The 17,774-nt window shown below is 32.9% G+C and overlaps 1 protein-coding gene across 2 annotated transcripts in view; it reads right to left on the bottom strand.

The window, feature by feature from the left end:
* Positions 1-17,774, bottom strand: part of LOC145255804 (uncharacterized) — a 70,945-nt gene that overhangs the window by 856 nt on the left and 52,315 nt on the right. For both annotated transcript variants that reach the window (XM_080114492.1, XM_080114491.1), the window contains one exon: positions 7,121-7,277. In XM_080114492.1, coding sequence (XP_079970618.1) covers positions 7,121-7,277 — 157 coding nt within the window. The remainder of the gene's footprint in view (positions 1-7,120; positions 7,278-17,774) is intronic.

Here is a 17,774-nt window from a genome sequence, read left to right as displayed (position 1 = left end):
ATTTCTATGTGCACAAGCAAAATCCAAGGAAATCACGTAATTGGAAGATGGTCCAAAATAATCCAAAAGGCCGAAATCCATGGAATAATTCACAAATATGTACAAGGAAAAGGGGAAAAATTCCAATAATATTAATAAAAGAAAAATAATATATGCTTTTCACACAGCTGCCAAGACATATATATATATATAATATATAGCAAAATGTTAATAAAACATGTTAAAAATTACTTTAACAAGAGTTAAAAACATATTTAATTTCCAAAAAGGAAACACAAAAGATATATATATATATATATATATATATATATATATATTTCTAGTCTTCCATTACTTTTATCTCGATTCTTAACCCCACCCCACCCTTTCCCATTCATGCCTATACCTAAATCTGCACCCCTATTGGGCCTTATTTACATACAATCAAATCTTTTTCTTCACAACATTTGACAGAACCTCCTGATATTAACTCTCTGCGATGAGAAAGACCTGATATTTTCACTGCAAACTTTGCTTTTGTATAAGTTGTATCGCCTAAAAAGGTCTCTAGTTACTAGAAATTAGCTGACTGAAACATGCTCATGACTGTGTAGCAACATATTACTGCTTATGTAAAAACAAATAATATATATATTATATTATAAACCCTTTATGAAAGAAAACTCTTATCCTATTTATGTATACCCACAATCTACCCATCCACCATCCATTATTAAACATATACCGTTATCTATTGAAAGTAGAATAAGTAACAACTCATCCGATGAAGTAACTTTTAATGGCTGCAAAGCTATTAATAATACCGCACTTAAAAATAGTGAGTATAAGGACATAGAGATAAAATATAAAGTCACTAACACTAGCACAAATAGATATAGAAACCGTAATAGGAAAATAATCTGGTTTATACCCCCCTTCAATGTTATGCTGAAAACAAAACTTGGTACAACATTTTTACAACTTATTAACAAGCATTTCCCACCAAATAGTATGTTACATAAAATCTTTCATAAAAATACATTAAAATTAAGCTTCAATCTATGGTCCCCCCTCGCCAAACTTTCACAAGAAACACTCGTCTAGCTGTAAACACTATCAATAATTTCCCCCACTCTTTATCTGTGCCTAAACCTAAACGTAGATTCCATGAACAAAGCTTCTTTCTTAGAACTGCACGCCTGTGTAATTGTCTTCCGTTTTCCTGCTTTCCGGCTGACTACAATATGGTTGTGTTCAAGTCTAAAGTAAATAAGTTCTTGATGAGCCGTTCCATATAAGTTATCAAATTTACCAAATTTTCATTACTAATGATTACTATATTGACCAATTTATACTGTACACTCTTTAACCCTTATCCTTGAGTGGCCTCTGGGCCTTGATAATGTGGTGATGCCTTTGTAAAAAAAAAAAAAAAAAAATTAGTTATAGCTGTGGTGATAACTTGGAAAGAATCATAAAAAAGCATAATAGAAGAATCTTAAGGATGAAAAATAGTGAAAGTGTAAATATTAGTGATAACACAGCTGTGAATAAATGTAATTGCCAAAAACCCGAGGAATGCCCCATAAAAATGAATGTCTAACCCCATCAGTGGTATACAAGGCTAAGATATTCCCAGTGGAAAACCCAAGGGATGAAAAAGTCTATATAGGTAGTACCCAAATGACATTCAAAAATAGATTTTATGGGCATACACGTTCGATGAATAATCAAACGTATGAAAAGGACACTTCATTATCATTATACTACTGGAAGCTAGTTAGGGAAAATAAAACGCCTAAGATAGAATAGAAGATAATTAGAAGAGCCAGTACTTGCCACTCATTAAACATACCATGTCAGTTATGCTTGTCAGAAAAACTTGAGATAACTAGGTTCAAGGACAGGGACAAACTATTAAATATTAAACAAGAAACTGCTATATCCTGCAAACATTTCAGAATGCATGCACTTAAAGAACTCTAACTTATGAAAATCAAGACAACTACAATAGTAACTATTCCGCATCCAATCCCTCCCCACCTTAAAAAAAAAGGAGGATAAGTAAGGTCATGATTAAGTGATTACATAAGTTTCTTATATTACTAATTTGAATGGATGCCTATATAATGGTATATCTGAACCAAACGGGTAATCTCAAAATAATGTATGCATGTTGATGTTCTATGTATATATATATATATATATATATATGTATGTGTGTATAAGCAGATGTATATGCGGTGTGTGTATCGGTATGTATATCTGTATGTAAAACGCCATGGAATTAAGAAAAGTAAGTACTACAATATATAAACCTTTTGATTCCGTTTGTATAACCTAAATGCTTTGAATTTGTTATATATTGTTATATATTATTATATATCTATATAAACCTCGAGAAAGTAGTTGTTTAATCGGTGGATAGACCTATGAATTTCAATCTGAATTCACTACAAGTTTTATCAAATAAAAAAACGTACAAATTATGAAAAATAACAAGCGGTTGGGTGCGTGTAATATAAATAGGCGTATAGGATGTTGCAAAGAAGAGTTATGTTGAGAATACATTCATATCTATATCTACTTTAGATATATTATGGATATATGCATGCATAAGTGTGTATCTATGTATGTATATGTATGGGTATGTATATATATATATATATGATTTGGAACTCATTCCATTTGTGATTTTTTCCAAGGAATTCTGCCTTTTGGATCATTTTGGACCATTTGGAACTTACCTGTTGGATTGAAAATTTTTAATTCGACCGTGTTTGGATTTTACCATTCTTGGATTTTTTATCCTTCAGCGGACTATCCATTCATGTGAAATCTTTTTATCATTTTTCTTTTACCTCCTACTCCCCTTACCTCACCCTTTTTTTAACCAAGTAAGATCTGTGACTTACTTGCAGTTTCATTAAATACTTTTACATGCAAAATCCGATCCCGCATTTTGCTAATTCCTGCCCTCTGATGAGAAGGAAAGTATTTCTTTGAAACTCCGCGGATTAAGGACTATCCACTTATCTTGTGCTTCCTTTTTAGAATTAAATGTTTTTAACTCTTTTTCAATATGTTTTTTAGCATGTTTTATTAATCATTTGTTCATATATATATATATATATATATATATATATATATATATATATATATATATATATGTGTGTATGTGTGTGTGTGTGTGTGTGTGTGAACTATTAAAATAGGCTATATCATATATAGGAGGGTGACAATAGTGTATATATTACCAGAGAGTATATGCGTATGTATATGTATGTATGTACATATATGCCTATGTAATAATACGCAGTTTCATATAAAAGGATTACCACACCACTAGAACTAGAAGGTACCTTATTAGATAGAATTTATTAAATAAAATTTATTAAGTTAAATAAAATTTATTAAATAAAGTTTTGTGTATGACTGTATATTTATGCGTTAGGGTTAAGCAGGTATCTGTTTAGGTGCATTTGTAGATATGTAGATGTATATGTGTGTGTATATGGATATCTATATATTTATGTATCTCATATTTATATTTATCTATGTATGTGTATATATATATATTTTATTGAAAGGTGTATCCAATTGGGGTCTACAGGTTGTAAGGTTCCCAATTAACAGTTTTATTAGTACCAGTATAATAATAGGGGTAGTATATAGTATAGTGTATGGATATTTATGTTAAGTATTTGTATAGATATTACTAAATGTATAGGTATCTATGTAGATTATATGGGTGTGCATTTACGTTTAGTGTAAATGTATTTAACTGTGTATATACATTATGTATGTATATATGTGTACATGTATATATGTACGCGGGTGTATCAGAGTATGGATTTTTGTACATGTATTTATGTATATTTATGCGTGCAGAAGTCGGTAGTCTTGAATTTTATATTTATTTTATTTTATTTTTATACTTATAATTTATATATCTGTGCGTATGTGTAAGTTGGAATATAACAAACGTGTGTATCCACTCCTGGGTGTATATGTATATCTGTGTGTTTTACTTCTAAAATAGAATGTGTATGTAAAGGAAGAATGCCGGCCTAATCCCACTGGGTAGCTACCGGAAGTATCTATGCTCTTTTTGACCACCGGCCAGGCGAGACAGAAGGTCGGGTCTCTCAAGCACGTTATAATGCAAAAACAAAAAGACGAGGAAGATACAAAGGAATAGAAAAGGGAGATAAAAAATTAAAATAAATAAATAAATAAGAGGTTAAGATATGAAAGATAAAAACCGATGAAGAATGGATCGTTCAAGAACCTTATTTATACTCCCACACATAACCCCCCACCCATATTAGGTGACAAGATTTCTAATTTTGTAAACGAAATAAGGAAAGGTTTTATTTTGTGTCTTGAACTGTCAGTTTTCGAAGATAATTCATGGCCTGAAGACGTAATCTCCCCAGCACGGGTGATTACAGAAACATGTATGCACATATGTAGCCATCAATGTTTGTATAAATAAATTTTATATATATATATATATATATATATATATATATATATATATATATATATATATATATATATATATATACAGGGTGGGCCAAAATAAGGGTCCTATTTTTAAAAATTCATAAATTCATGTAAGTTTTAAGAAGTGTTTTTCGGCCAAAATTTGTTTTGTTTATTTCAAAAAGAAATGTCGGAAGGGTCAGTCTACACACTCATAAAGTTTGGTGAGTTTAACTTTTATTTTGTGGAAGTTATTCAAATTTAAAGATAGGACCCTTATTTTGTCCCACCCTGTATATATAATATATAAGTCTAACAATTCCTTGAGTATGAAATTCAAGATTTCCTCTATAGCTTGATTGACACATATTTTCAAAATGTATTACCTAGCTCTACTCACATATTGGGCACTATTAAAGTAAATATTAAAAATTAATATATAAAATATATCTCTTATGACATTTTGTGTTGATACATAAAATGATGATGTAGATACAAAATTACAAATATATTATTATCTGCAAAGATAATAAAAAAAATTAATATAATAAGTAGAGAAAGTAAATAAATTTAAAAATTGATGAAAAATAAAACTGAATAAACTTTTTTAAGAACTTTTTTTTTCATTACAAATAATTCAGAAATAATCCCTCCTCAGTGCTTTATTTTATATTTTTTATGATTTTATAATTTTTTGTGAATTTCATTTTAACCTAACCTAAATACAAAACTTTAGAAATGTAGAATTAAACTCCCTCCCTTTCTTTTACCAAACATGGCGACTTATACACCTGAAGAAGGTTAGAAGTTTTACCGACCGGAACGTTGTACAAATAACACCCAGGATGAGAACATTAGTCCGATTAATCCAAATGATACAAACAATCATCTTTCATCTCCAAAATTCAGAACTGTAAAATTGAATAAATTACAATATCAATCTGTGAAACATTCCAACAAGGAATTATAATAATGAAAAATTGTCAACCATGGATTTCTTATACAAAAGTCATATATATATATATATATATATATATATATATATATATATATATATATATATTTCATTTATTTATTTATTCCTGATGTATAGAATTCACTCCTAATCTACGGTCCTGGATATGACCTAAAACTATATCCGATGGTGAGGCCCCACCTTGCGGGCCTTGGGGAGTGTGGAGCCACCCTTTAATTGCCATTGTTCCCAGGTCCATTCTGACCCGGAGTGGTAGTACCTGTTAGGGTACCAACTATGGGTCAAATAAAATCCGACTTAAAAAACAAATATACTCCATTAAAAATCGTTCCTCAAAATAACTAGATTCGGCATTAAATAACCTGAAAAAGGTTGATATGCCATAAAACAAAAACAACCAACCAACCAACCAACCACTCCTAATCTAAAGACATTGAAAAACTTCTAGTATCCTATCTATCTATCTATTATATAAAAGGAACGTTGTGTGTGTGTGTGTGTGTGTGTGTGTGTGTGTGTGTGTGTGTGTGTGTGTGTGTGTGTGTGTGTGTGTGTGTGTGTTCGTTCCTGGCATGAGAATTCTTTTCCCTACAACTAAACCTCGACTACAAAATCACAAAATATTGGTGGTTCAAAATAGATCTCCTCGGTATGGCTAACCCACATTGGCTTTTACAAAGAATGGTGCAATGTTACCTTAAGTAACAGCACAAAGCTGGAGACTCCACCAGATTAGATGAATTCTCGTTCTGGGATTCAGTAAGACTAAGAGACCACAAGAAAGATGACATATTTAAACGGTCAATTGAGGAGAAGGAATACAAGAAGGAAAGTACGTTCTCAACTTCTTTACTAACTCGGTGTTTGAGATGTAAAGAAGAACTTTACTGGAATAATCGAATATCTATGTATCTCATATAAAGATCAAGTGTTTGTTCCCAGGAAGGAGGCACCTTGATTTCTGAGAATTTCGACTGAAGTAAAAAGAAACAAAAATTGATTCCAGATCAGGCTGTTTGAAGATATTGGCTTCTTGACTCAAATGCACCACACATTAAAGTCTCTCTCTCTCTCTCTCTCTCTCTCTCTCTGCAAAACTTAGACATAATATGCAAAAACAAAAACAATAATCATCCCTTCCTCTCTTTTTCTTTCCCTCCACTTCCCTACTGGTTTCCTGACTCCGAATACACCAAACATCAATATTATTGTTCTTTTATTTTCCCTTTGCAAAACTCAATCATGTTCTACAAGGCCAAAAAAAAAAAAAAAAAAAAAAATTTTATCACAATAGCCGGCTTTGGCATTACTAACCCCAAAATAGTTGACAAATAAAACAATGAAACGGTTAGAATGTTTTTGATTAGTAATGAGAGTAGAACTCCAATGAATTCGACAATCGTTTTTATAACCACAGTTATAATAATCAACCAATCAGAAGCTTCAAATGTTATCATAAAAAAATGTCAAATTTTGGATTCAATCAGTTCGCCATTGGCTTCTCTCTAGAGACAACTGAATCGTAACTGCATTGATTCTTCGGCACCATCTTTGTTACTAAGAATTATTCAACACTCGAAATCGTGACTGCATTGATTCTTCACCGATTTGATTTACTGCCGCCATCTTTGTTCAACATAATGTCTCAACACTTAACAGAAACCAAATGATACTTACCATTAAAAAGGAACAATGTCCGTCTACGGTTGTTCATATAAGCTGCCGTTACTTCTATAGGAATTGAGACATTGAATTCCTGGTGTGTGTTTATCGGATAACCCCGATCCAAACAGTACCCACGACGGCATTGCCTGTATCTCCACACAAAACGGCCCTGGAAAAATAAATGAATTTACGACAATTTGAATATAAAACTTTGTTTTTATAATTATTTTTCTAACAAATAATCCTTTTTGATATGAATGTTGGTGTTGGCATATAGGTACGTGCAAAACGAATGGCCGATCCCTAAAATACATAAACATTTTGACCCCCCCCCCCTCACTTCATTTAAAAATTCACCAAATTTTAGAAAATTAGCGAATTTTAATTAAATTTTCAGTATTTGTTAATTAAAAATCCTTTATTCTTTTTTTTATTTTAGTGAAAATGTATTTTTTGCAACAAAAACATCTTTAAAGTTTTAAGTATAAAAAAAGGATGCATGAATTTCTGTTTGCTTTTATATATATTTAAAAAAAAATTTTTTTATTTTTTTATTACATTTTCACCCCAAACAAGGCACATTTCCACTTTGGTGTAGGGGGCTACTAACAGGGGTAACAACTACTGGAGCACTATGTAGGGATTTGGGCAGCAAAATGTCTGTTCACGTTGCATTTGAACTTCTGCACGTCAGTACAGTTGGAGAAGCAGGGACTTGGAATGGAATTCCAAAGTCTAGCGGTTCTGGGGAAGAAACTACTGGAGTAGAAAGATCTTTTACATCTAGGGATCTCTACAGTGTGGGGGTGGGATTTTGCAGCCTGTCGGGTCTGTCGAAAAAGCATTAGAGATGTTAAGAATTAAAATGTTTTTTTTTTTTTAATATTTCAAGAACGTTATCAAAAAAGTCCGTGTTAATGAAATCAATATAACTTGAAGAAAAATTAATTTCTCGAACAATTGATATTATCATTAAATGAAGCATTGCTTATTCAATATTTTCACTAAGAAATAATATTATTGAAAAAATATTTCATATGATTTTAACGATAACAATTCTCACAAAAATTTCAAATGCAATATCATAAAATTTTCTTGTACGCATGATGGTGCAAACATTAGCGTAAGAATTTTTTTTATAATCATGAAAATAAAAAAAAATACCAAGAAAATACTAAGAAAAAAATAATCGAAAACATGGTATATTATTATATTATAATGGTAATTTATTATAATATATTATTATTATATTAATAACGATTAACTTAGACAAATACGGATACGCAAAATTGTAAGGAAAAACAAAATCGAAACAGACAGAACTAAATTGTGATTTTGATTAATTTTTTTCACGCATAAAATACACTTTTACTTTATTTTAAAAAGGATGAATTTAAGTTATCATTAAAAATCGATTATCATGTAAAAAAGTAAATAAATATTCTAATTTAAGAAGCATATATAAATATTTTTTTTACATAAATAAGATTATCTAAATTAATAAATATTCTTTATAATCTTCAAAAATACAGAAATTAATAATATGGCAATTCTTCTATGAATTTAAAAATAAAATTGACTTTATGTCATTTTGATCTTCCATAGAACTTATGCGCGATGCCTTTTCGTTTGTTTTGATTGTGTGAAGTCGACCCTCTTGCTTTTGGGGGCTAATTAAGCTATTTTTTGTACAAACAAGGTGATTTTTTTAAAATTTATTTCAATATCTTACGGTTTACCTTAATAATTATCTTTGAAATAGTCGCAAAATACTAATATATATCGCGCAAGGGATTTTTACAATGAATTTCAAAATTTAGCTGAATTAGCCAGTTTCTGATGTCGCCATGAAAATATATTTCATTATAACTTTTTTTTCACGTGTTAATTTTTTTCTTTTTTTACTTTTAGAGATTAACTTTAATGCTTTAATTTTTCAAATACAATCAAAAAGTAATTGGAAACCTACGGAAAAATTATAAGTTGGCTTTCAAAACCATGTCCCCCTATCAGTTTCCGCCATTAAATTGTCCATACCTTGAACTATCATTCCCTTGCAGAAGATTATGTGTGTATATGTGTAGCACACGAATGACAAAAAGTAACAAAAGAAATGAGGATACTCACAGTTGACTTGATGTAGATATTTTATTTACAAGGAGGCAACACATAGAATGATACAAATTACACCTATCCGTCTTAGTCCGATATAACTTGGGGTTGTATATCATGATTATCACGGACAGAAGTATTATATCTCCATCTTTATTTACCCGGATTCAAAGTTGCAATAAGTGGAAAGATATTCGAAAAGGGGAGAAGAGACTGGTATACCGTTAATATAGGTTTTATTAACTAATAAAGAATACACGTGCTACGGTTCTCGTACAGTGTTATCAAGGTGGAATAGCTCCTTCTGGCCAAGAGGAATAACAAGTACAGTGTTGCAAACTGAGATGTTAAAAACCCGCTAGATCAGGAAAAAGAAATCCCCAGAAAATCGCTAGATTTTAACTTTTGCTGCTTGAAATTTTCAAAAACCGCTAATTCTAAAAAACAAAAAAACAAAAAAATCTCCAAAAAAGAAAAACACTATATTTTAACTTCCTACCCTACATAAAAATATTATGAATGCATAAAATGTTCCGTGTTTTCTCACTATATATTTTTGGAATTATATTGAAGCGGTTAGCTCCTCAGAAGACTTCCAAATTTTAGCAGCTAATTTTATCTGTTTTTTTTTTTGTTTTTTTGGAGAGGGTATATTTTGTTTTGTAAGAAACAAATCATAAAACCAGTGTTTATAATAAAAGTTAAATTAAAATATATTACAAATTAAACATCACAATAATGGCATATCAAAATATTTTATATTGTCGAATAAATTCTTCACAAATATCAGAAAAATTAATATTTGCAAAGTAAAAAGTAAAAATGAATTCCGCAAAACACAAGCACCAAATTAACACATGAATTAATGGATAGATTTTAGAAGCATTCTGAACGGGAGATTTGGAAGGTAGGTAAAAATGGCACAAATGTATAAATTCGAAAAATAGCACAAGCTGAAAGTCTTTGAGAATATATATAAATGGAAAACGAAGAAGTTTGTAAATTTCAAAAAATAGATTATATCTATATTTAATAGCAGAGAAGAACCTTTAGCTATCCCCCCTTCAAAAAATTAGATTCTACTTTTTTTGCGATTACGTGTGAATATTCTGAAAAAATATTTAGAATTTAAAGTGGGGGTCATTTTCATATACATTTTTATTAAAATGATCCCTCATTTCTCTAGGACAATCTAACTTTTTGGCATAGGTAACTAATTTTTAATATCTGCCGAACCCTAAGTCTACTCGCAATATCACAAAACCACACAAAATCATCTTAAAAAGTAAAACATGCAGAATTTATCGCCAATAGCAAAAATAAAAAATGCCTTACAGTCTTGAATCCTATAGCATTAAAAGCCTTTGAAATAAAGGTGTTACTTTATATTAACTTGGGCAGCACTTTTCATGCCCACCACCATTTACAATCGAGTATATTTTTCTCTGCTTTGAATACTTTAAAAATGAAAAAAAAAATTACGATTTAAATATTTGTCAATTTTACAATATCTTTTTATTTTCAGTTTATTTGTATTATTTTTTACTTTTCCAAATAAAATTAATGTTAAAGCATAGCATCTGTTCTGATAATTTATACTTGATCTTTTCTGTCCTTGGTTAATGAAGGAGAAATCCTTTAAGATTGAGGATTTAAAAACATGTTGCCCCAATCTTGAGTGCCTCTTTTTGGGGGATAGCATGGTTTTTACTACATTAAAAATCGACCTTGTGCTTAACTTTGCCATCGTAGAAAGACAAGTATTTTTTTCCACACGAGGAAAACTGTTTCTATTTTAATGTTTGCTAAAAAAAAAAAATGAACTTCGCTGAGGTGTTACCATATGCTGCATCTTAGAAAAGATAGTTCACACTGATAATTAATTGTAATAATAAACATTGAAAAAATTAGCAAAAATAAGTAAAATCATGAATTTTGGCTCTTTCGAGAGGAAATTAAGGAGGAACAACACGATCATTTGTTAACGTGTAGAATAGTGTTGCAATATTTTTGGACTATAATGGGGGGGGGGGTAGTTATTTAGATTACTGCCCACATGAGCAATATTTGGCACAAGGCCGGAAAGTGGGGATCTCAGCAGGCTCCCCTAAAGGAGGGGCACTCCTGCAATTGCAAAAATTGCCTGAGTAACTCTGTCGGCATTCCCTGGTCGGGGCGCATCAGGCGACAAGCAATAAACTTGCCCCACTGGAAAGCCCGGTGGCAAGGCCTGGGAGGGTGGACCTCCTGGGTATCACCCAGGCAGTGTACCTCAGTCCGACAGGTGCTGGGCCAGTTCCTGGCCCCTCACCTATTGGGCTGAGTGTCAAGAACAGATCCTTGACGTCTACTACTACCCCGTCTCCCTGCAGCCGAAGCTGCTAGGAGACACATCCCATCATAACGGATTATAATGGGATATGATCCCGAACAGTCGGGAGAACCTATTTATAAACGATGCTGCTAGGAACTGATGAATCAAATTAATTCATGTTCCGCTACCAACCAATCAAAAACCAGAATTGCTCCATAAAAATTAAACCTTTTTCTTTCGCAAACTTGCATATGTTTTCTTCATGTCAACATGGAAAGAATCTTTTGCTGTGAGGCTACAAAGATTATAAGTTCAGGAACCTGGACAAAAGAACTGTTTACCGAGAACCAATCACCTCCAAGACTTGTATAGAACAACCAACCATCGGAAACTCTTCTGAAACTAAACATGGCTTCCAACTCTAGAAATAGTTAACAGTCGAGAAGTTGTAAACAATAACAAAAACCAATAAATACCTTATACCAAACGCAGTAAAATTCAAGTATTTTTATATGTGCTGAAATTGTGTTATTTTTTTTTATATTTCATTTCTTTTATCTGTCTTTACAACAAATAACTGGTAGCTTGTTGCTTAACCGTTGGGGACTTCATTCTTGAAAAATTGTATAAAAAAATCTATGACAACCAGTAACTCTAAATTTGGGAGTGCAACTCGAACTTAGGGTTAGTGGTAGAATAAGTTGTTTACAACTTTTCAGGAATTAAGCTTTCCCACCCGTAAAGCGATAAGCAGCCATTTGTTTATTTTTTTTATTCAGTGTGTAAAAACCAGTTTGAACAACATATTTTGAAATTAGAAAAAATCTTTGTTTTAGTATGTTAAAAGTATACAGGTTGGTAGATATTTAATTTTTTTGCATTTGTTAGAGGTTTTCTTGTTATTGTTGTTACCTTTTTTCTTACAATTTTCGACTGCCAATTTTTTTTACACTTTTACCAAATGATATAAAAAAGGGAGTTATCATTCCCACTTACCTCCCTTTAATACACTAACAATCTAAAAATAGGGTCTGTCTAATTAACCAATCAGGGACTCCCGTTTATCGGGTTCGCTTTTAGAACAATAGTCTCTTCCTCTTAACCACAGCTCGTCCATGAAGCAACAGGTAGGAAAATTCCTCTCCTAAAATTTTGTGCCTATACGAACATTACAAGAGCCGTCTAATTCTTTGGACGGAAAAGAACTTTAGTTGGACTTTCTCTAAAGCCGCAAACACAATAAGTTTTGCAGAAACTTGTAAATTTTATTGTTTTAATAATTAATACTTTTTTCTATATCCTGTTTTGTGTCGTTAGTGAATACCTTTATTTCAGTCTGCTCCAACGAACTTCACGGCAATTTTCGGACTACAACCTCCATTTGCCATTATTCGCTTTAATGAATAAATACTTTTAAATTAAAGGGAGTGCTAACGTCCCATGCCCCAATAAAATGTACTTGGAAAAATCGATTTTATAGCGAGTTTTAAGAATGATTAACCAAAAAAAAAAAAAAAAAAATGTAGGCGTGTGGATGTCAAATATCTCCAGATGCTCTAGAAAAAACTCGCTAGTCGCTAGATCAAAATTTTATCTGCTAAATTGCAAACAAAATCTCCAGATCTAGCGGGAAAGCTGCTAAATTTAGCAACACAGGGAATAATCTATGGCATTTCATTACCGCTAGGGGGTCTTTGAAAGAGATAATGCTGTAGGGGCAGAGAGGCAACTGTAATTTAAAACTATAATAAAAGTCATCTTTTTGTTCCTGCCTACCAGCATGTCTAATCACGTTCTTGTGTCTCCATATAAGAACTCATATAACAAGTTAAAAAGAAGGAGGTAACTCCGCCTAAAACAGAAAAAGAGTTCGCTCCCTTTGATGGTGGTTCTATTGTCCTAACTTTTAACTGGGAGCATGCCTTTTCCACAGGCGTTGATGGGAGCTCGACAAATACTCAGCAGATGGTGGTGATCAGGCTGGCTTTGGTGTTGTGGGAGGTCTTGTTGGTGATGTCCTCAACTTATGACCAAACGAAGTAGTCCAGTGATCTCAGGGCGGGGAAGGAGGGGGGCAGTAAGAGAAATGTACAAAATTGTAGCACTTCTGAAGTCAAGTTTTTGGACTTGTGAGCTGCCGCCGAGTTTTGCTGCCACACCCATGGTCAGCCAGCGGCCACCTAATTGCACCAAGTGATCACCACACTCTTCAGCATATCCAGATACACTTTGATGTTGACTTTCAAGCCAACTTTGAAGATGTGAGGTGACATGATGTGGTCTTCACTTGAAACCACAAAGACCATAACCGTGGTCGGAAATTTTGTTTTCATCTCCCTGGGCACGTCCCTGTTATTCATGACAATCCAGTGATGCATTTTTAGAATGCTGGCTATGGTCCTGTTGTCATAACTTGGATCGGTAGAGAGCATAATAGTAATAATACTATTAGAAACCCACTGAATATACGTAACAATAACATACATTGTGTAGGTTTCTAACAGTATTTTGTTTATTATTTTAGTTTCAACTCATTTTTCCAAACTTCATGTATTTAACAGTCAGCATTTGTCGTGTTCACATATCACAATGTATGATTGTTAAACTGATTAAACATTTTCAAGTGAGTAAAACCACTAATGACTTTTCCGATTAGATAGAAGAGTAATTTATCTTGTTTTTAATAACATTTGTTATATTTTTTAACTTTTTATCACTTTTTTGCACCTTTGTGGGTTGTAATACAACCCCGTTGTTTGAATTTCTGTAAACTTAGTGGATGTAAATGTATCTTCCCAAACTTTCAGTAGATGAGAAATTTAGAGTTATTTCCCCTTTGAAAGTTATGCAAGTAGAGTTACTTCCCTTAGATTCTATTTGCCGCGTTTATATAGTGATGACTAGGTATCAGCAATTTAATGGTTTTGATAGCCGGCTTATAATTTTTTTGCAAGTTTCCGATTACTTTTTGATTGTGTTTCAAAGATTAAAGAATAAAGTTAATCTCTAAAAAGAGAACATTTTTACACGTGAAAAAAAAAAATGCTTACGGCAACTTTGAAAAACAAATTAATAGTAAAAATTCATTGAAAAATAAATATCAATTTTCTGTCACAATTTCAAAGATAATTAGTAAAGTCTAAAGATATTGAATAAAAAATAAAGGTAAATTTTTACGACGTGCCTCAGCGTATTATAAACACCCCAACCTCCCGATGTTAAGAACGGCTTTCGGAATAAACACCCTCTAACCTCGAAAGCCGTTCTTAACATAGGGAGGTCAGGAGTGTTCATTCCGAAAGTCGTTCTCAACATGAGGTGGTTGAGGGTGTTTATACCACGCTGAACATGTCGTAAAAAATACCAAAATAAAAATTAAAAAAACACCTATTTATTGCAAAATATTGTCTAATAAGCCCTCAAAAGTGAAAGCTTAGTAACAGATCCGACTTTGCACAATCAAAACAACAGACAAAGCGTTGCATATAAGTTCTGTGGAAGCCCAAAATGTCAGAAAGTCCATGTTGCTATAAAATTTATAGAGGAATTGAAACATAATTATTCATTAATTGCTGTATTTTTGATTATAAAAGATATTCATTAATTGGTAAATTTTTACGATGTGCCCCAGCGTATTATAAACACTCCAACCTCCCCATGTTAAGAACGGCTTTCGGAATACCCCCCCCTCAACTTCGAAAGTCGTTCTTAACATGGGGGGGGTTGTCGTGGTGGTGGGGGGTTCTATTTATTTGCTTCCCCACTGAGCAAATAAGGCACAAGGCCGTTTTTTAATGTGGAGAGAGAGGCGGGGGAGGGGGAAGGGAAAAGAGGACCAACTCCCGAGAGGTGGGAAATGGGAGCTGGATAGTGATTTGCACGCTGGTATGTAGGGTTGCCCCTACATGGACCAGAAGATTGCCGCAAGGGCAATGGTCTTTGATTGCAGCATCTGCCGGAACAGATGGTATTTATTTGCTCCCCCACCAAGCAAATTAGGCACAAGGCCGATTTTTAATGTGAGGAGTGAAGGGAGGGGGAAGGGAAAATGGGGACCAGCTCCCGAGAGGTGGGAAATGGGAGCTGGTTAAAGGTCAGGCATGTGGGGTTGCCCCCACATCTGGTCTTTGCTAGTCATAGCTAGTCATAGCTTGCAGTATCTGCCGGAACAGATGGTATTTATTTGCTCCCCCACCGAGCAAATTAGGCACAAGGCCGATTTTTAATGTGAGGAGTGAAGGGAGGGGGAAGGGGAAAAGGGGACCAGCTCCCGAGAGGTGGGAAATGGGAGCTGGTTAATGGTCAGGCATGTGGGGTTGCCCCCACATCTGGTCTTTGCTAGTCATAGCTTGCAGTATCTGCCGGAACAGATGGTATTTATTTGCTCCCCCACCGAGCAAATTAGGCACAAGGCCGATTTTTAATGTGAGGAGTGAAGGGAGGGGGAAGGGGAAAAGGGGACCAGCTCCCGAGAGGTGGGAAATGGGAGCTGGTTAAAGGTCAAGCATGTGGGGTTGCCCCCACATCTGGTCTTTGCTAGTCATAGCTTGCAGTATCTGCCGGAACAGATGGTATTTATTTGCTCCCCCACAGAGCAAATTAGGCACAAGGCCGTTTTTAATGTGAGGTAAAAACCAGCTCCCCTAAAAGTAGGCAAAAAGGGGGCACTCTGGTTACCAAAAATAATAATTGTCCCAGTATAGAGGGTTTCCCCTCCATTGACTGGTACAAATCATCTTAAGTGCAGTATCTGTCGGAACAGATACTACACTGTTATCTTGGCCCGAAAGCCACAAAGGTCCCCCTCCTGGGAGGAGGAGTGTTGAGGTTGCGGGGGTGTTTATACTACGATGGGACAGGTCGTAAAAATTTATCAATTAATTTAGGTAATCTTATTTGTTGTAAAAAAAAAAAAAAGAGGGGGGTGCTTCTTTAATTAAATTATTTATTTACTTTTTTATGTGATGACTGGATTTATTCTCAAACGTTGATGTAACGATAAATTAAATAAATCCTTTTTAAAAAATAAAGCAAAAGCGCATTTTAAGTGTGACAAAAAAGTTGATTGAAATCATTAATTACACTGACAATTTATTCTTTGAAAAAAAAAAATAAGCTAAAACATTATTAAATTGTATGCGGTGGTAAGATGCAAATTCTGTCCGTTTTTGTTTTTTTAACACTGTTACCCATCCGTATTTGTCTAATTTAATTCTATGGAAGCCCAGAATGTCAGAAAGTCAAATTTATTATATAATTTATAGAGGAATTGAAACATAATTATTCATTAATTTCTGTATTTTTTGAAGATTATAAAATATATTAGTGGTTATTAAAAATAATAGTTTTAAAATTATTTTTCCACTTTTATTTTCATTTTCAAGATTATAAAAATAAATTCTGCTGCGCACAAGAAAAATACTATATCACATTTGAAATTTTTGCGATAATTGTCATCATTAAAATCTCTTGAAATATATTTTGCAATTATATTATTTTGGGGGCGTAAATATTGAATAAACAACGTTTAATTCAATGATAATAGTTAGAGAAATTAATTTTTCTTCAAGTTATATTGATTTCATTAACACGAACTTTTTTTTTCGTGATGTTCCTGAAATATTAAAAAAAAAATGCAATTGTTAGCATCTACAATGCTTTATTTTCATAAAAAACAAAACAAACAAATTCGTGTCTTTTTTAGTACTTAAAACTTTAACTTTAGCAAAGATTTTTTTTTTGTTTACACAAAATACATTTTCATTAAGATTAAAAAAAAAAATGAGTTCATTATATTCTGTGATTGTTAATAAATACTGAAACTTTTATTAAGCTTTGTTGATTTCCTAAAGTTTAGCGAACTTTTAAGTGAAGGAAGGGATCAAAGTTTTCATACATTTTGAGGATCGGTCATTCATTTTGTACGTACCTAGTGATCACACTACAATCGTTTAACGAAAAATCCCTCGTTGGGGAGGAAGATAAAAAAAAAATGACAAACGCACCAGTTTGGCTTGAATTAGGAAATCCTTCTCAACTGGGGCAAGTGCTCACCGAACTTCAATTTATGGTTTTCTCTTACCAAACTTTCACAAAAAAAAAACAAAAAAAAAAACAAAAACACTTGTCTAGCTATAATGACCATCAACAGTTCCCCCCTCTCTCTATCTGCCTAAATCTAAACGCAAATTCCATGAACAAAGCTTATTTTTCTAGAACTGCCGTCTGTGGCACTGTTCC

Source organism: Euprymna scolopes, chromosome 31 (genome assembly GCF_053919585.1).
Source record: "Euprymna scolopes isolate OS-2025 chromosome 31, ASM5391958v1, whole genome shotgun sequence".
Taxonomy (NCBI): domain Eukaryota; kingdom Metazoa; phylum Mollusca; class Cephalopoda; order Sepiida; family Sepiolidae; genus Euprymna; species Euprymna scolopes.
The sequence above is the reverse complement of the archived record's forward strand: the minus strand, read 5'-3'. Positions and strand labels throughout refer to the sequence as shown.